At 37.8% G+C, this 20,848-nt stretch overlaps 2 protein-coding genes across 2 annotated transcripts in view; one reads left to right on the top strand and one right to left on the bottom strand.

Moving 5' to 3' along the window:
* Positions 1-20,848, bottom strand: part of LOC142350947 (calcium-binding protein 39-like) — a 613,053-nt gene that overhangs the window by 471,939 nt on the left and 120,266 nt on the right. The window lies entirely within an intron of this gene.
* Positions 3,892-18,182, top strand: LOC142351146 (serine-threonine kinase receptor-associated protein-like). The gene is made up of 7 exons (XM_075403261.1): positions 3,892-4,240; positions 8,984-9,170; positions 9,696-9,922; positions 10,365-10,520; positions 12,941-13,052; positions 13,571-13,674; positions 18,025-18,182. The coding sequence occupies exons 1-7, from the start codon at positions 4,069-4,071 to the stop codon at positions 18,174-18,176; spliced, it is 1,110 nt and encodes a 369-aa protein (XP_075259376.1). The 5' UTR covers positions 3,892-4,068; the 3' UTR covers positions 18,177-18,182.

Here is a 20,848-nt window from a genome sequence, read left to right as displayed (position 1 = left end):
TGAGAGAACTAAGACTCGTGAAATTCCGCATAGATCTGATTCCACTCACTTCAAAAATTAATAAAAGTAAGTGTGTGTGGGTGTCGCAGATTGCTGTGAACAATCAGAAAATTAAGCCTGAGCTTTGTTGTGATCATAGAAACCGGGTTCAGTTCTGTGGGAAAACGGGAGCTCTGGCTTCAGCAGAACACAAGATTTGTTAGTTAAAGTCAGGTTGGCTTTGAAAAAACTAAGAAAACTATTTTCACAAGGAAATTCAGTCTGCCTAACAAACTCACTTGAGCAGTAAATTACTGTGTCTTGCTAACGTGAAAATTGTAATATATCTTATCATCGAGTTGGTCTTGAAAGTTTCAGTAACTTGAGGAAAAGGAAATTAAAGAACCTCTGATAGCCGAACATTAGGGTGACAAAAATTCCTCTTCTTTGACCAGACGAACGACTTATAATCAGTTCGTTGAAAGTAATAACCGGTGAAAGGTAGATTTTCAGTTCACAGACTTGAGTTTTCCAAACCAAAAACCTAGATGCTACGTCGTTTCTATGGCTTCGGCCTCAGTGACTAACGAAGGACCTCTGTTTTGAGCAATAATTCAAGTCCGCATACGGCAAAAGACGGGTTCTCCTCTGTGAATTGTGTTCCGTTCTGAAACCGAATGTACCCCCCTTGGATTCGTTTACAATTACCCCCCTAAGGTAAACAGTGAGCAACCAATAGGGACACAAATTTTGGTTTGAATAGCACCAAATTGAATTGTTGAGTTGTTAACCAAAACTCAGAAAAAATATTTGATTATTTAATTGGAACTTACTTATAAGTTCCGGCAATTAATTTTATTATTCAGCAAATCTGAACGATTAGTTATTTGGGTTAATAGAACAACGTTTAATGCAACGGTAATTTACAGAATAGCGGATATAAAGCTACAAAAGCGAACTGCACAACTTAGTATCCCCACAGCTTGTAAACCGCTAATAATGAACTGGGCGGTATAAAACTTTCCTTGGCATTGATAGCAAAGCAGCCGTTACAACCCTCCTTCCAAAGATTTTTCATTATTTGAACAATTACTAAAGCAGGTCATTAGTGTCGTTGAAAACCTAGTGCTCAAAAAAGCGTACACTATTCAATAAATTTTTCGTATCATTTAATTTAGCGTCGATGCAAAGGATATTCGGTTTATTATTTTAGTCTCCCCAATGAAATTCGATAAGGACAATGAGAAAACCCCGGTCTCATGATAAATGAAGACAAAACTATTAAAATTTCACCGGAGTTCGATACAAACCTTATATTTTGTTATCTAAACAATCAAAGTGTTTACAAGAATTGTATTTAATTACACTCATTAAACATAGGTGATATCACAATTATTGGCATAACATAGACATTGATCAACAAAAATGAAGAAAATTATACTTGATTTTTTTAAATAAGAAACGCACTTTCTCAGAGTGGATCGCAGGAAGAGTATATAGTGTGTAGGAGGTGTTGCTGCTCCTTTTGTCCTAAAGAATTGTCAATGAAACTAAAATTTAATTTAAATTTGTTCGATAGAAAAAAATACGATTCATTTTCAAGAGAGTTTCAAACCGAAATCGAACAATTAATTACTACAGGACATATTTTAGAAGCCAAACAAAAGCATTCAAGAAAATTTTTTTGATTTGTTAGCATTAAACACTGACAATGCCAAAGGTCAATTCCATTCTCTCTGTCTCTTGGGTGAAGATAAAATAGATTAATTGAATAAATTTGACAAAAAATAATCTTGAAAGTGTCATAATACCACACGGTCTAAGTACAACCTGTTCATGTTTCCCAGCTGGAATCCGCAAGACAACTGAAACACACATAGATTACATTACCACGGATACAGAAACCTCAAAGGCAGAGTTTGTATCTGAAACAGCGTTTAATACAGACCTATTGTGCTAAGTCGATGTTAAAGACAAAAAATTAAAAAAAAAACATAACAAAAATGATGATTTGACTATGAATGCAACTCAAATTAGCAGAGAAAACAAAATTATTTTGGAAATTTTCAGAAAGAGAGATTTGACAAAATAGGAATATAAACAGGAAAAGTAGGAACAATTTAGAGGTCGCAATGTGCTGTTGATCGTCTGTTAAGGTCTGTAATGTCGCAAACAAATCAAATGCAACCGCAAAGCTTTCTTCAGAGAAAAATCTTACCAAATCAACTTTGTTTTTCAATTCACATGAGTTAATTTTAAATGTTACCAATTCTGTTTAGATTTGTTTTTGCTAACCTTATGATGAGCTTCACAATTTAGCGGAAATAATTCAACTGGACAGGTTTGCAAATAACACGGAAATAAACTTGACTTTCACTTGGAATTTGAAAGCCAAGCAAAAAAAGTTGGAAAAATTTACAAAAGATAGCAATAGGTATCAAAACAAATAGGAATCAGCTATCTAAATGAACTCGAATATAATCTTTGTCATCTTGACTATCATTGGTATAAGGAAAAGTTTGTTATAGACTCTGGGAAGGCAGATGAACGGGGGTTTGAAAATGTTTTTCTCCACTCATTTAGAAAGCCATCGTCCTAACTGGTGCTTATCAAAAAAGTGTTTGTGCCTTGACCAACGACGTCAGCAAAAATGTTTAATCTTTTTGACTACATAAAAGGTCTCCTCAGTGCTTATTTTCACTTAAGTAATAGAGCTAATTATATATTTCAAGACCACAGCTCATCGGCCTTTCTAGGTAACTCCCATGAAAGTGAATTCAGGAAACTCCCACTTCTAGGAAACTCTCATGAAGTGGAATTCCTTACACGTGCAATAAGAAACTTTAAGCACACTAAAATTTGAAAATTTTTTCAAGAGATTTTTTATAGCAGAGTCCAACGGTTGTCCTCCAACTTTTTATGGTTGCACTTGGAGGGATTTCCGCTTTATATAATGTATCTTCACTAATTCCGTCTGCTGTGTTTTTCATGATCCGTTCCAAAACTTTGTTTCCTTTATATTTTTTGCACTTTCAATTTGAATAACTCATTGTTTTTATACTTCAAATTGAATTCAAGTGTCTCTCTCTCACCGTCCCGTCCACTGGACAGACCATACCCCCTTTTTTGTTATTCGCTTGAACTGACTATTTGTTTCTCAATATTTTGAGTCATAAATGGGATCTGTTTTGCCCCTCCTCCAGTGTTTTTTTAACGCCCCGTCAGTGACAAATTAAACTTTGTTATATGGCACGTTACTATGTAAAAAAAACATGTGCGCCTTGGGGCGTAAAAGACATAAGCCCACTAAGCGGGGGGGGGGGGGGGGCGATTCGACGAAAATAACATCTGTAGCTGGCATCTATGCTGTGACTGTCAGATCTGCAGAAATAATAGGACAATTTTCTAAGACGACTGGGACGAAAATCCCTTCAGTGAAAACTGTAAATCCCCAACAACAACAACAACAAAATAGATCATATAAATGTTAGCCACTCTCTTGACTATTAGTTGACAAAAGTTACTGGGCAATTCAATTAATAAGTCCCTAGTGTAGCTGCGAATATTGAGATCGTTTCCTTTTTTGCCCCCAGGATGTTATGCACCCGTTACAGCACGTGCATTTACTTAGTAAATAAATGATTATGGAAATAGCACGTGCGTCCGGGGGGGGGGGGGGGGTGGCCACTAACAGAAAATATCTAGGATCCATTCTGTTTTGGCCCCACGACCTTAGTGAGCTTATTTTTTTTACGCCCCCAGGAGCATATGCTATTTTCTTAGACAGTAACGTTCTATATAGCAACATATAGTTTGTAACTGGGGTGCGTAAAACCTACTTGGGGGGGGGGGGGGGGGGGCAACCAGAATAGATCCAAGGTCTAATTATGTCCTACGATATACTTAATAAGCCTTGGCTTTCTACTGTAGTCTTTGAGCGTCTAACCCATGAACAGGAGTCATTAAAAGTCATATCGCAAAGATAACTTTCAGGCGGAATCAAGCAGAGAAACAATTATCTCTCCTGTTAAGAACTCCTGATTATTTTGCTTTGCTGTTTTCAAAAACCCACTACCTCTGTCATTGAAAATGACGTTTGAACTCGTGCGTAAAGTTTCAGAGCAGGAAGTTATGTCTGCTTCTGCCCTGAATGACCTTAGACAAACTGCTTTGACCTGTAGAGGACATACACGCCCTGTTACTTATTTGGCTTTTAGTGACGTCACTGCAGATGGATACTTTTTGGCAAGCGCTTGTAAAGGTAAGAGAAAATTTAGATTGATTTCAGCCCGACATCAGGGGTTGAACTTGAAAAATTACGTAATTGCTCTAGAGCCAAGTTTAAAACAATTATTGTAGCCGTGTGTATTCTTCAAAATGTCGACTGCGCGATTTGACTTTTCGAGCGGATTTTGTGACGCCGTACTTCTTGATTTCATCTGGATCTAAATCGCTCTCTGATTCAGACTTCGAGCAGCTGACTTTAATTTGCGTTAAAACACTCACGTGCACATTTATTTTTAAATGCCGAAAGTCTGCAGTGCCAGAAGCTAAAATGCTATGGTACTTAGCCAGAAGTTTACTTCCGTTGACTTTCGTCCTTTTAAAACGTGCGCGTTTCGTGTTTTAAGCATGGTTACGTGAATCTGCAGAAGTCAATTCGAAATTCTGACGTTATATCTCGAACCGCTTTGCGGTTCTCGATAAACGCCAGAAGTTTTTAGTGACCTCAAGCAAACTTCTCAAATATGGACGCCTCTACGCGGTAGAACTAGAGCGGGCAACCGCTCCAAGGATCCATAAACACTGTACACAGACTGTTAGAAACGGGTTTTTGTGGCGGGATCAGGCAAGCCCAGTCTCACTGGTCCCTAGTATGCATTTGACTGGGAAACACATATTTTCCCTTCTTCTTCGCGTCATCTTCGGCGGCATTGAAACAAACCCCGGCTCAACGCCTTGTGCTAGTTGTCACCATAGCAACTAGAATCAACGTCGTCTGGTGCGGCAGCGCACGATGGGTACACCTGAATTGCACGAACTTAAAGTTCATAGAGCAATTGAACAAGTTCGGCTGTAAGTTTGCTGCTCTTGGTGCAAGATAATAGAAGCAAATACCAGGCAAAGTTTCCCCACTCACGACAACACACACCTCAACACTCAACTGAATTGTAATGGTCTTTAACAAAAACTAGACATCATGGACTGGATGCGGAAAATTAACATCCAGGAAACAAGCCTCAATGAAAAATCCACCATCAAAAGCTCACTTGGCTACTGCATAATCCAAGAATATAGACCCAAAGAAAGAGGCAAAGGTGGAGGGAGATTAAGTTTCATGAACTTAATCTAAGACTCTGACAAACACCTAGAAGTCCAAGCCATAGAATTAACCGCGGGTGGTAATAACAAACTAGTGAACACCTACATACCACCTTCGTCTAGCTGTAATGCAGGATACGAGTCATCAATCAGTAAGCTACTTGATTTAGATGACTGTATTATTGTCGGTTATTTCAATGCTCATAGCCCTCCATGGCACTCGAAACCACCTGAAGAGACAAGAAGAAGCAATTTTGCAACTGAAATAGACCCCTCTAATCATGTAGTACTCAACGAAAAAGCCAGCACAAGAGTAATTGATTCTTGTAAAAGCTCCAAGCATATCAATGAACATCGACTGGCGTATGTAGTACGCATTAGGCCCAGACCATTTACCAATAGTTCTATCCATCACCTGTGACCTCATCACACGCAAGACCACAAAGAACCTTCATCAATTTCCGCAAAGCTGACTTTCAAGCAGTGGTTGCCATTTTTTTGGAAGCAGTAAAGCTTTCTGAAAAGAAATGAAATTCAAAGGAAACGTCCAGGGGACCCCAAAGTAACGCAGCTAAACCATGAAATAAATAAACTTGTTACAAGTCAAAAGCGCAAAAAGTGGATCGAGTTTGTACAAACACTTGCTCACAGAGGTAACTGCTCTAAACTCTGGAGAACAGAAAAGGGACTTTCGTCAAGTAACGCTAAACCATATGCAAACAGAGCCATGTACTTTGACGCTCAGAAAACTACTCCTCACCTTGATCCAAGGAAATGTGTCAATAATTTAACAGACAATACACTCCATAACCCATGAAAATTGAGAAAGCAGAAAAGATATACACTAAGAACAATAAGAAAACTGGAAATGGATGGCAGAAGGTTTAATTGTAACAGTGGAAGAAGCTATAAGCGACAAAAAAGTAAAGTGCTGGGCGCAGATAGAATAGCGAATAGAATCAACTTACACCATATAGGCCCCATATCACTGAGATACCTCAATGATAACCATAATCTTTTCTAAACAGTGCAAAAATCCGGAACATCTGGAAAGTTGGCCGGGCTATACCCGAACACAAAACGGGAAAACCCATAGACGAATCTAAAAGCTTCAGACCATTTGCACTTCTCTCCCCCATTGCAAAACTATCAGAAAAACCTTCTCTAAGTGACTTTATGGAATATCCACTAAAGGAGTATCAGCATGGCTTTAGACCGCAGAACTCCACAACAGCTCTCAATATTGTCACCAACAATATACAAAGAAACTTAATCAAAAGAAACCCTGCAACCGTACTCTATAAGAAGCTTTAGACCTCACCGCCGCTTTCGACACGGTTGATTACAACCTACTACTAAGAGACATTCTCGAGGCACCACTGCCGAATAGCGCTAAAAGATGAGTCGCTCCATACTAACAGGGCAGGTTTTCTTACCTAGAATATAACAATAAAAAATCAAAGCGGAGAAAAGTCAAACGGTGTCCCCCAAGTTGGTGTATTGTCGCCAATGCTCTTCAACATCTACATGAGCAAGCTGCCTCTACCCCCGAAAGATTTAAACATCACGTCTTACGCAGATGATTTAACTTTAACTACTGACCCACAGGTTGAAAGACTAGGTGACATGATAACTCCATACCTAAATACTTTACACGACTGGCAGGAATCAAGAAAACTTAAGTTATCAGCTGAAAAATCAAGTGCAACTGTGTTCACAACTTGGAGCAAGGAGGACAAGTTTGACCCACACCTAACTATCAACAATTCACCAATACCATTTTAGTCCAAATTCAAAGTAAGGGATGCTACCTTTGGTAGGATGCTCAATTTTGGAGTACATGTAAGAAGCACCAAAGTAAAATTACAAAAGCACAATAAAATATTGAAAAGGATTTCTGGTAGCGACTGGGGCTGCGCAAAAGAGACACTCTCAGTGACTTAAAAAGCTATCGGTTGGAGCGTCCTGAACTACGGTGCTCATTTGGGCTTCCACAATCAGCAATACAATATGGAACCACCTGCAAACGCAACAAAATACTGCTCTTTGCATAATTACTGGCTGTGTAAAAGTTTCCGACATCAATGACTTACCCAATGCGTGTGAAATGCTGCCTGGTAAAGCTCACACAAACGTTATCAGAGCAATTTCTAGCCGGCAGTTATCAGAGCGCTCGTGCTTATCATAAAAAATCTTCAACATCTTCAACCAGTTTTCGTCCCATGTGACCGACACTAAATGATACTTATAGGGACTGCGTGAAGCAACACAAAACAAAAGAGCAATTAAATCGCAAAGAATACAAAAATGCGCGGAAAGGTATCCAGCGACACTCGGTCCATACTTAGTTGAACAAAGGCAGCAAGCAACTAGGTACACCTCCACCAAAGATAGCAGAAGGATAAACGCCACCACCTGTAAACCACATTTTCAACTGCAGTAAGAACACCACAGACCTGAAAGTGATTGACCTGTGGGAAAGACCAGTAGAGGTAACCAAATGGCTGGACGTAATACCATCAGTCCTACACGACCACACTGTACAGAATAATCCGCTTTCCTTTCCGCGGTTGTTGACGACGCCGTTCCTGATCCCCTTAACCGGGGACCGCGTGACATTCACCATGGCGTTGATGCAGAAAGGTCACCGCACCACAAGAAATTTGGATAGTTAATCACACACTACTACTAATATATCTACTATTATTATGATACAAATGCAACTAGGGTACCAGTTAAAAACGGCAATAAGCGCCTATATCCCGCCAAATTTATATGCGAATTGCAGCTGTGTGCGACATCTACAACAACAACTTCAAGCAGAGTCACGTAACCATTACTTAAAAGTAAGTCTTATGAAAAATGGGCCGAAATTGTCTCTTCGGTTTTTAATCTTACTGCAAGTGACCTATATAAAGTGTGAGAACTTTATTTGAAGCCCATTGCCACGGCTTAAAGCACACTACCCCATCCTCGGCTTAAAGCTACAATAAAATTGAGCCCTCTTTAATCAACCAAGACGATTCTTTCTGTCAGTCATTGATGGGTTATGTTGCGGGGGCAATATTTGGCGAATGATCATAGAATGAAATTGATCCAAATTTTGCTGGCCTGAGCTCAGATCTGATCTAGACTTATCTGACTAAAAGTTATTTATTATTAATAGTAGCAGTAGATAAGAATTTAAGAGTTATATCTCTGTTTAATACCTTGTTTCTGTTAAATAAAGTTATAATTTTATCCCAGTTTGCTCATCAAGTTGCAATTTCCACATCTATATAGGAATCTCCATGTGCACTTAATTGCGTCTAAGTATTTTGAGATAATGAGCTTCCAGTCGATTTGTCCTAATTTTGTCCATTTCGGTTCCGTACCGTTCAAAACTTTCCCGGAAAACATTTTACTATTGGATTGTCCTGTGAAAAAAGTTATCAATTGTAGGGCTTAGTATGTTCTTTTTTGAAATGCTCTTCTATTTGCCTGTATTATTGCGAAATTTCATTATTTCGGAATTAAAATAGAAAGTCGGTTCAAGTCGTGAAATACGATACAATGCAAATAGAAGTACGTTTGTCTTAATATTTCTGTCATGATTTTGATATCGGCTTTTTTTTATTGGCTGATTGTTTTGTATGCTTCTGTTATGTTGTGAGTTTGTCAGTTTTGCTTGTATATTAACTAGATGGACGTGCGATGCTTCGTCTTGGCTCCACGGGTGACTGGATTGGAACTCTGGAGAAACACAAGGGGGCTGTGTGGTGTGTAGCTATCAACTCCCTCGCCACTCGAGGGGTGACTGCCTCGGCTGACCACACTGTCAAGATCTGGGATCTTCTTAATGGAAATGAGATCCATCAGCTGGACCACAAGTTAGTGAAAGATTCATCTTTCTCTCGATTTTGGAACCCGTTTCCTATTGTTTCGTGAACACCATCTAAATTACGCTTGTTTCAAGGTGCGATGCTTATTCTTAGCTCCCCCACCATTATCGTAAAAATAATGAAACGTTTAGCTATAGTTAGAAAGTTGTCCAAAAGATGATAATTGGCGTCCTAATTAACCACTAAATTGCATGCAAGCAAATGTTTTCGTTTGTATTAATATCCAAATTTTCGAGAGGAACAGCAGCACTAAAAAATTAGGGATGTAGATTTTCTTCGACCACTGATTGGAAGCTCCGAGAAAAGCAACCCATAAGTCCAAGTCACTCCTAGTATTAAATTGAGCAGTTTTTCATAATAGCTCATCAAGAAATTATAGCCCGTCTTTCTAGCATATTGATGGTAATGGGGGGGGGGGGTATATGTTCTGGCCGCACTAAGCTCGTGGGGCTATAATTAGGGGGGGGGAGTGGGAGCTGTTCATTTCCATTTGTTTGATTGAAATATTTTTAGAGGCATTGTGAAGTCAGTTGCGATGTCCAAAAATTCCAACCGGATCATCACCTGTGGACAAGACAGAAATCTCCTGATGTACAGACTGGACAGAATCGGACAAAATTCCCCGGAAGAGTTTGAAGGCCCTGAGGTTGGGTCACGTCACGTGATCTATGGGAGTACTGAGAGGGAGATTTATGTCGCTAGTGAAGATGGGGGGCTCACATTGACCGACTTGCGAACAGGTTAGAATTCTGCCTTATCTCTTTCTATCAGAGGTCGTTAGAAAATTTCGTAAAAAAAAATTGTTTAAACCGTTTCGTAGATGTTTAAAAAGCTAAAAGCCTAATTACTCGATACTAGGGAACTAGTTTGAACTCAAAATGTTAATCTTTTACACATTGTTCTAGTAAACTTAGCGTTTTGGTACCAAAATGTATGTACATGGTTGCGCGGTCAACAGTAAAAGATGAGCCTACTTTACGTTTTGATAGGAAACCTAATTAATTGAATTTTGTTATATTGGTAGATCCTGTCAAGCTCCGTGTATGCGTAAGGGCTCAAGCTGATTATGGCCTATCAACCTTTTTTTATTTGAAAAAATGTTAAGTTCTTAAGAAAACTGAAAAAAAAAACGTGTTAGAGAAAACAGAGTTTCCTATTTCTAAATGTCGGATTTGTTTCAAGGCTCAATTGTATCAACGCACACCTTCCCTGATGTGATCAAAGATCTGCGATTTAACCCGTGTGACAAGAACAGCCTCCTTCTGTGCCATGGCCTTCAGGCTGATGTTTGGGACACCAGGACTCAAAGTGTCTCCAAGACCTTCAAGCTCAACTCAGGTAACCAGAAATCCATTTCAACTTATTGACGAAATTTGAAGCAATTATTGCAGTCGTCGATGTCTTTTTATGTAAAATTTGTGCTTCCCAGGTATTGACTTCTCGAGTGACTTTTACATCCTTTTGACTTTTCGAGTTTCGCGTGATCTAAATTGCTCTCTCATTCAATCCGTGAAGTAGCTGAACTCTGATCGAGGTAGTTTGCTAAAAAATGAACTGAAAAATGAGCCAAAATTTTATTTTTATAGCTGCGAAGCTGTAAGCTGAGCGTAGCTATATTGCGGTGCTCTTGGTTTTTTTTTGTTTCGTCGTCTGACGCTTTATTTTCGTTTTACATTTGTTCTAGAACATTCTGTCTCGTCACTGCTTAAATGGCTTTTTCGCGCTTGATTTCACGCTTTCTGCGTGACCTAAATTGCGGGTATTCAGAAACAGAATCTGTTCCTAAAACAAAGTTGATTGTAAGAAAACAGATTGTATGGTCCGACAGCCGAGTGGTTAAGGCGACTGGCTGTTAATCCGGAGATCGCCGTTTCGAGACGCGACAGGGAAACCTTTTTTGCACCCAAAAACAACCTCCTTTGAAATAAACTTGTAAGTTTTATAGGCGGCGGCGATAACTATTATCAACTCACTTCTGTATCTTTTTCCATCTGTATTTTACGGCACGCAAGTCTATTTCGCAGCTATTCCGGCAATCTGCCGGCTATGTTTTTCGAGAAACCGGACAAAGTTGATGAAAATGTAGCTATTTTGTCTTTCAGTTTATTCTCGTTTCCATAAATTTGAGAAGTCTTTGAGCCTGTCATAGCCCGCTTAGTATATCTAGGGTAATGTTCTATCGGTTTAATTGCTCTTGAACGCAGTTCATAGCAATTATTGTAAACGTGTGTGTCTTTTTCACGCTTTCGTTCTTCATTTTTGAGTGATATCTAGTGCTCCGAAGTAAAGCCTGTTGCTAATATAAAATCGGTTGCAGCAAAGGAAAATTAGGTGACTCGAGCGCAGTGGTTAGGGTGGGTGGGAATGGATCGGGAGTACAGTGGTTCGAATCCCGGAGGGTTCGAGGTTTTTTGCACCCATAAAGAAAAATTGATCTATACTAAAGACCATGAATTAAATTGCCTCGCCTGTCGTTCAAGAGCAATTGTTCCGACATTTGTCGGTATGTTCTTTTCTGTTATTATATAAATGTAAAGAATTTATTGAGTTTTTCTATTGTTTTAGATCAATTTAGTTTTTTTGCTAAATACTAGCTGATACTAGCGATTTTTAAGTTAATTTTTTGGGGATCAGAACTTTTTGAGTTGTATCCGGAATTCTTCCGGCTATTTTTTGGCTGCGTAAAAAAATTCAAAGAACTTTTTTCACAGCCTGGTCAGCATTTTGCGGTAGGCGGTTGTCATTCTTCTCTCATTCTGCTCCAACGGTTTTTTATAAACAACAGTTCCTCAGTATCCGAACTTTGATCTAATTAGTGTTAGTGGCCAAAGTCTTTTGTTCATTGGTGTTGATGCTAATCCTTGTATCCTCTCATTTAAAAAACAGGAGTATGTATAACTAGCAAATCCGATGCGAATAGTATGCACTTTAAAATATATTTTTTTATTATAGCTGCGAAGCTGTAAGCTGAGCGTAGCTATATTGCGGTGCTCTTGGTTTTTTTTTTTTTGTTTCGTCGTCTGACGCTTCATTTTCGTTTTACATTTGTTCTAGAACATTCTGTCTCGTCACTGCTTAAATGGCTTTTTCGCGCTTAAATGGCTTTTTCGCGCTTGATTTCACGCTTTCTGCGTGACCTAAATTGCGGTTATTCAGAAACAGAATCTGTTCCTAAAACAAAGTTGATTGTAAGAAAACAGATTGTATGGTCCGACAGCCGAGTGGTTAAGGCGACTGGCTGTTAAGACGGAGAGCGGCGGTTCGAGACGCGACAGGGAAAATTTTTTTGCACCCAAAAACAACCTCCTTTGAAATAAACTTGTAAGTTTTATAGGCGGCGGCGATAACTATTATCAACTCACTTCTGTATCTTTTTCCATCTGTATTTTACGGCACGCAAGTCTATTTTGCAGCTATTCCGGCAATCTGCCGGCTATGTTTAAACAATCATTTTTTTCTGTTCATTCAATCCCTATCGGGTTAATGGGAATCAATGGATATTTTGCAGCCATCTGCCAGGTATGTTTTCAGACTTGGCGAGGATAGAAAATTCAGGTTCAAAATTAAACGAAATTGTTTTTTCACCGCGAAGATCAGATCATGACCCTCCATAATTGCTGTTTTCACGCCTTTACAGTAGCATATATAAATAGTAATGGATAATCCTCCTGTTATTAGACTATACAAATAATTACCAGTACGAAAGCAAGCTTTAGTTTTCCTCTAGACATTTGTCTGTTAAATGCTGTGGCTTTTAGGAGTGTTGAGCGGAGACTTCCATCCAAGTGAACAAGTAGTGACCTTGGGCTGCGATGATCACAAATTGTACAAGTACTCTACACTTGACACGGAACAGTTCGAAATTAGCCGGTCAGTGGATATAATTGCCTCGTTTCACGCCTAAGTGCTCCCTTTCTATCTATCAATTGCTCTCGTTCAAAGTTTGAAGCAATAATTGCAAACGTGTTGGTATTTCTCTTGATCGTGTTCACGCTTTTTTAAGATAATTATTCCGCGTACTTGACTGATTTGAGTTCACGAGTGACTGGTGTCCGGAGACCGCGGGTAAGAACCGCAACTCGTCGGCAACTTTTGCGCCCATAAAAATTTCCGACTTCAGTCTTGGACTTTTGTCTGGGATCTAATTTGAAGATCAGCTCTCCTCTTCTCGCATTGCGAAAGAAAAACACGTTTATGAAAGAATTCCGCCAGTTCTTGAGCAAAAAAATTAATGCACTAAGAAGAGCACGGATAGATAGTCAGGCTAACGAAAACTCTGAAACTTATTGAACTGAAATAGGAAAAAAATCCCCCTATAGTAGTATTGTAATTGAGAGAATTAATAACGAACTGATGCAATCGTGAAGTGTTATTTGTTTGTTTTCCAGAGGTCACTTTGGTCCAATCCACGCAGTGCGTTACTCTCCAGATGGAGAATTGATTGCAAGTGGGTCTGAGGACGGAACTGTCAGACTATGGCAACATAATGTCGGTTAGTAAATTTTGATTCCCAGTCGCCCAATGATATGCACCTTAGCAAATTGAGTATCGAGTTAGATTTTTTCAGTCAGGATTTTTGATGTTCTGATAAGTTTAAATTATTTTTGACCAAAATTTTTTAAATTGTGTAAGACCTGAAAGATGTCTCATATTAGAAAGGTTTAGTCAGACGATGCGTAATCTGATTAGTGCTGATAAGACTGTTTTTAATAGCCGCACAGCGATAGCTGGGGCTATTATTGGCCTTCTCTTGGTTTTTTTTACAATTCAAAGAATTTGAATTGTATTGGGGCGCTGTCTTTTTTTGTTTTTTAAGATCTGGTCACACATTTCAATGATTTTTGAAGTCAAATTGGAGTAGTGATTTTGATCACGCCGAAACAGGAAATGGAGCGAAAAAGCGATTGGTTTTGCGGCGTGAATTTTTTTCGCTGTAATTTTAGACTCGAGTGAGAAAACGGCATTTGAACAAAAATTCGCTTTCTCGCCAGTGCTTTTTTGTTCACATGCTGCAATTTCACTTTGATTTTTACTGTTTCTTCAATTTTTGATCGGATTTTTTTCTAAATGGGTTTCCCTATCCGTTCATAGTCCATTCTAGACCTTGTTTTTTGTTTGAACCAAATTTCCATTTCATGCTATTTGTTTTTGTTCACATGCGTCTTTTGCATTAATTTTCTGTTTTTTTTTTTTAATTTTTTGATCTGATTTTTTTAGAAATGGTTTTCTCAATTTACTCATAGTTCGTTCTAGGTCTATTCTTTTGTATAATCAATGAAAATTCCTTGAATTGTACGTCAGGACTTGTCCTGCTATGTACGTCAGAGCTTGTCCTGCTATGTCTTTTTAATAGCCGCACAGCGATAGCTGGGGCTATTATTGGCCTTCTCTTGGTTTTTTTTATTATTTCGTCGTCGGGATTTTTGTTTCGACCATATGACGTCACAACCATTTCAAATCTGCTTTTTGTTCATTCGTTCATGCAATTTCAACTGAAGTGCGTGCGTGACGTCTTTTTTGCTCTTAGTAGAGCGAGTTTTTGTTCATTCGCTTGATTAAATTATTGGTCACACGTGACTTACCTCACTCCCAAAAATGACTTCCTCGCTTTGTTTACTTTAACTTAGAGATAAGTGAATGTGCCACTCTTAATGAAGGTTATTTAAGAGCAGCTGATAGAGGCAGCAAACTTATACAGATTTTTATTCAAAATATAACATCTCAGCTTTCAATGAAAAGACTATTTTTTTGGTCTGTCTTTTTAATTGCTCTCAAACGAAGTTTGTAGCAATTATATTAGTCCTGTCGGTCTTTTTTTTATACGATTTTTCGCTTGACCAATTTTTCGTCTGACGCTTTTGACTTTTCGTCCTCAAAAACGGGATAAACAGGTAGCGCCCAGCGGGCATTAAGTGCTCTTAGAGCCTTTCAGGTCTGTTTCAGCTCAAACTGTTTTGGAGACTTATACTTATGGTGTGAAGGGCGGTTCAGAGGTTGAGACACCTCCCCCCTTGTTGACCCCCACCCCCACTATTGGCTCCACCCACCCCCCCCCCCCCCCACCGCGCTTTTGCCCCCCCCCCCCAACCCAGTGCTGCCCCCATCAGCCCCCGGTGCACCCCCCCCCCGTGGCTAGCTACTGACCAAGCCAACCGCTCGCCGGTCGTTTGAGAGCAATTCGCCCGACGTTAGTCGGTTATGTTTATAGCTGCGAAGCTGTAAGCTGAGCGTAGCTATATTGCGGTGCTCTTGGTTTTTTTGTTTTGTGGTCTGACGCTCTTTTTTCGTTTTATTTGTTCACACAGCAAAGCTGAAAAAGTCAATATTTCTGAATGACTTCTTCCTCTCACTTACGGCATTTGCGCGCGTGACGTCATTTCTCACTCTCTATAGCCAACGTTTTTAGGTCATTTGCGTGATTAGATTTTGATTATTCGTGTCTTACCTCACTCAATAAAAATGACTTTTGCGCTTTAAAACTTGAGTTTAACTGGAATTTGTTTAAGGTCAATGAAACTTATATGTGTAATAAAGGTCACTAAAGAAAAGGCTTTTGCGCTATGAATTTTCACCAGCTTTTTTAATTTATCGCTGAATGTATTTTAGCCTAGTTTTTTGAGTGGCGTCATTTTTTTTTCAATTTAGATCTGTATCTGTTTCTATCTCTATTATATGGCACTCAGGTCTATTCTTTCGCAGCTATTCCGGCAATCTGCCCGCTATGTTTTACTGTATTTTTGAGACTGCATATCTACGAAGCTATTGCGGCTATTTTCTGGCAATCTGCCAGCTATGTTATGAGAAGTTTGTCAGAGGTACACATTAAAAAGGGCAGTATAGATGGCGTGCTCTCTAAGGGTCTACTCTGAATGAGTTTGAAATTTGACTGTTTTTGCAAGCATTTTTGGAAGTCAATGGAAAAGCTCGAAACGTTGAAATTGTTTTGATTTGATAAAAATTTTGATATCTGTTATAATGTTCTTAGGTCCTGTATCATGTTAGAAAACCTAGTTTTTGCGAAGATTAACTTTTCAAGCAGTTTACTTGTGGTTTGATCATAGAAAAGGATCCCGCCGTGAAAGTCTGTATAGTTTTAAACGAACAAAAATACCAACTTTTTACGTGCGGCAATTTGACTTTGATTTTTAATGCTTTTTTGGTTGTCTTTGGTATCAGCGGCGACCTAGCTATACCCATGTAACATTTTCCTTTATCATAACAATCTATTAGAACAATATTGAAGGTGCTAATTAATTTGGGTTTCTGATGCTTTTGTTTTATGTTTTTAAGTCACGATGCTGGAAAGAGTTCTTTTGACTCTCGGGATAAGAAATACATAAATTAAGTTTTTAACTTTTTGCTAGATTTTCTTAGCTCATCTGATGCGTTTTTCGCTAAGTCTTTTTCTCTCTTCCTGCAACTGGGTGGTTCACCAATTGTTAATCACTGTATTTGGGGTGAAAATATGCAAAGCATATAGCAAATTTTGGAACTTCTGATGATCATTTTTTTTATTTTCAGAAAACTGATCCATGTAATTGGTAAAAATGATGCTGTTGGCTTGACAGTAATCAAAATATTTGGGTTTCAGTGCTTTTTATGGCTAAATTGTTTCAAAATACTTGAATTTTTAACCTGCAAAAATGGGCCTAGAATCAAGGTGAAGTCACTTTTTGAATGTTTAATCCAAAAATGGTGAAGTTTGTTATAGCCGCCGTCAGCCCCTCAAACGGCTATGGTTTAGGCGCTCTCCTTTTTATAATTTTGCTTTACCTTTGATTACATTTTTCGTTTTTGGATAAGTCACGACTTTCATGGTTGACTTCTGACTTACCTCGCTCACTGTTTCGAATGAATGTTTTTTAAATCAATTCACTCAATGAATTACGCAAGATAGTGAATACAGTCAATGTCAAAAGAGCAAACGAAAAGAGACGGGATAAACCGATAAAGCCCGGTCATTAAGTCATTGAGAATTAGGTTATGAAAGTTCATTAGAGTGTCTGCTAGCTGACATTGGTATTTAGCTTATTAGCTTTGTTTAGAAGCTGAATTAAGTATAGTTTTAGAATGCAATAGAAACTGCACGCCGAATTAGAACATTTTTTGACACTGAAAAAAAAAATAGAAAAAAATGGTCAATTTGTCTCTTTTCTTTTTCTGTTTCAATCCCGATGTGCATCAAGCGCGTCAACGGCGGCTATTTTGCGGCAATCTGCCGGTTATGTATCTTGTCTTTCTCCGGGTTTTGAGTTTTTTGACCGATGGGTCTTTTTGCTAATGTTTTTGCCGAAGGTTTTTTGGTGATAGTTAAATGACGTTAAGGCAGAATTTGTCTTTTGTTTAAAAAGTTTTTTTTCAAATTTTTTCTCGACTTTTTGTCACTAAATTTTTTGCAATTTTTTTTACCAATTTTTTTCCTATTAAATTGTTAGGATCGGGTCTCTGCTGGTCGGGTCTAGGATTGTAATGTTTCGATTCAAAATCTTGACGAAATAAAAAACATTTGAGAATAAGTCATAGAAAAAAATGGCAGAACAAGTCGTTTTTCTATGACTTGTTCTGGTCTGTTTTTACGTTGTCAAGATTTTTGCTGACGACCTATGATGTCGCGCTCATTTCCGGGCTGTGATCATATTCCTCATACAAGTTGTGGGGGTGACGTCTCTTTTCACTCTTGGCTTTGAGAATGACATGAAAATAGAACCGGCTGACCAAAGTCATGCAACTCAAAATTGTCAGACCATTTATTTGGACTGTTCAATTCAGATCTGAAGTTTATAACATTAAAATAGGAATCAGATTAAGCAGAGATGCATGTTTAGACGATTGTATGTTTAAGGCAAAACTTACGGATTGTGGCGTGGCATTTGTCCTACTGCATCCACCCCATCTACTCCTAGATACAACACCTCAGCGCCCCCGTTCTTCCCATCGTCAGCAACAGGAATCATGTGCAATGGAGTTGAAAAGGTCAACAGCAGCTTTGTCTAATCTTTATTAATTGCTCTCAAACGAAGTTTGGTGCAATTGTAGTCGTTTTATGTAAGATTTTTGCTCGGACAATTTGACGTCTCGCTCCACTTTTTTCGTACCTTTTGCGTTTTGCTTAATTAATAGCCGCGAAGTGATACCTGAGGCTATTATTGGCCTTGTCTTGGTTTTTCTACAATTCAAAGAATTTTTTACAATTCAAAGAATTTGAATTGTATTGGGGCGCTGTCTTTTACGACTCGAAGAAGAGTATTGGTTTTCTAAAGTGAAAGTGAGTTAAATTGCAGTGTGAACTAATTTTTTCTGAACAAGATAAGGTTTTTGATCAAGCACTGCGTTTAGTGAATGACTTTTTGGCTTTGAAGAGTAGTTTTTGACTGAATGGCACATATAGATAACCGTTTTGAACAGACTTTTGGTCCGGCCCAATTTTTGCTTGTAGTTTGGTTTTTTTGTAGAAATAATTTTTTTCGATGCTGTATTGAAATTTAAAACCCGGAAATTGTCCAAAAATACCACAGTGTTTTGCGGAGCCTGAAAATGCGTTTGAAGTTCAAAATTGGCACATATTTCTTGATTTTTTAGTTTGTTTTTGTTTTTTTTCCAGTAATTTCTTCATTTTTGGATCTTCCAGCCGTCTTTTTGTCAATAATTAGTTAATATAGAAACTCTCCTTTGATAATTCAACGCCTCTTTCTACCTCGATGTAATTTTGTTCTATAAAATTGTACATTGCTAATCCGATTTTTGGTAGTTTTTATCCAATTTTTCTGTTCTTTAGATTTTGGTTTTAATTACTAGAATTAGGCTTTTTGTGCAAATTTCGTTTCAATAAAAATTCAATCGTTTTTTGCGTTAATTTTTGACAAACAGTTAAAAAGTTTTTTTTTTCATAAGTGCAGTTAAAATTTTTTGAACATTTTTTGCGAAATGTTTTTGTTTCGTATGTTTGAATTCTGCTTTCTTTTTTGTTCTGTTTAGGAGGATGGATCTTTGTCTCGGATGACTTGTTGTCTGTTCTATATCTCGAATGCTGAACAATGAAATGTATTCATTTTTCTTTATTTTATATTTGATTTTAAATTTGATTTTTAATTTTAAAAAAACTCAAATTACTCTTTTCGTTAAGGTGTTCCTTACATTGCGTTCGTGTTCTTTACATTCTAGTTTTTGTGTTATTCTGGCTTTATCCTGGCACCTACCTTTATGTTCGTTATATTGATTTTGATTTTTTCAGTTGTTAAAAAATTGAATGATTTCAGCGTTTTCTAAGATTTTCGTCTTTTCTTTGGTTTGCAAATGATCTCATTCAACATAAGGCAGTCCTGAGAGTTTGCTAGAAAGTAGTTCCAACACGTATTACTTTTTATTGCAATTTTATTGAGGCCTTGGTATTGATTTTTGCCTTTGATTATTTAATTTTTGAGTTTGTATGAAATCATGTTGTCTAGAATATAGACATTATGGAAGAAGTATGTGTTGTTTTTTGTCTTAATTGCAGTGATTAGAAATCTAATTGTAGTAGTTTTCTGATTCTTAAATTCGAGCATTCTTTTTTTGAAAAATTTTACTTCTTTTTGAGATTAGAATATTGAATTATTTGAGGGCAATTGATAGACTTGTCAGGTTTTTTAACCTATCAGTATTTTGACCATCTTATTTATTTCGGACTTTTTCAACGTTACCAAACCTTTTCAATAATATAATATTTTGCTGCATTTCGTTTCTCTTGGTGACAGTAGTTTGAATTTCACCGATTTGTAGATCAGACCTGGGGAGGCAATGAGTTAATGATTTAATACAAAAATTGATGGCTTCAGTTGGAAATACGGTTTTTTGTGAAGTTTTGATGCTTCGAGTCGCTTCCGGAATTCTTCCGGCTGTGTTTTAGGTCTAGTTGTTTTAGTTAATGAAAGTTCTTAGAATTGTACGTCAGGACTTGTCCTGCTATGTTTTTTCTATTTCGTCGTCAAGATTTTTGTTACAACCATATGACGTCACAATCACTGCAAATCTGCTTTTTGTTCATTCTTTCATACAATTTCAACTGATATGCGTGCGTGACGTCCTTTTTCACTCTTATCGGAGCGAGTTTATTGTTCATTCGCGTGAAAAAGTTTTTTGGTCACACGTGAGTTACCTCACTTCCAGAAATGACTTCCTCACTCTAAAATTGACTTTTTTAACCTTAATTCAAAGAGATAAGGTCAACTAAGTGTGTGTCACTCTAATTGATGGTTATTTGAGAGCAGTGAATTGAAGTAGATTTAGAATACACAAATTCTTAATAAAAATTATAACATTCAGCATTTATAAAAAAGAAATTTTGGTCTGTTTCTTTTATCTTTATGAGACGGCAGATGTACAAAGCTATTGCGAATTTTTTCTGGCAATCTGCCTGCTATGTTTTTTATTTCGTCTTCAAGATTTTTGTTACAACCATATCACGTCACAATCACTGCAATTCAGCTTTCTGTTCGTTCTTTCATACAATTTCAACTGAAATGTGTACGTGACGTCATTTTTTCATTCTAATCGGAGCGAGGTTTTTGTTCATTCGCGTGAAAAAGGTTTTGGTCACACGTGACTTTTCTCACTCTCAAAATTGAATTCTTCACTCTAAAATTGACTTTTCTTTACTTTAATTCAAAGAGATAAGGTCAAGTGAGTGT

This window comes from Convolutriloba macropyga, chromosome 12 (genome assembly GCF_964194025.1).
Source record: "Convolutriloba macropyga chromosome 12, txConMacr16.3, whole genome shotgun sequence".
NCBI classification, from domain to species: domain Eukaryota; kingdom Metazoa; phylum Xenacoelomorpha; order Acoela; family Convolutidae; genus Convolutriloba; species Convolutriloba macropyga.
The sequence above is the reverse complement of the archived record's forward strand: the minus strand, read 5'-3'. Positions and strand labels throughout refer to the sequence as shown.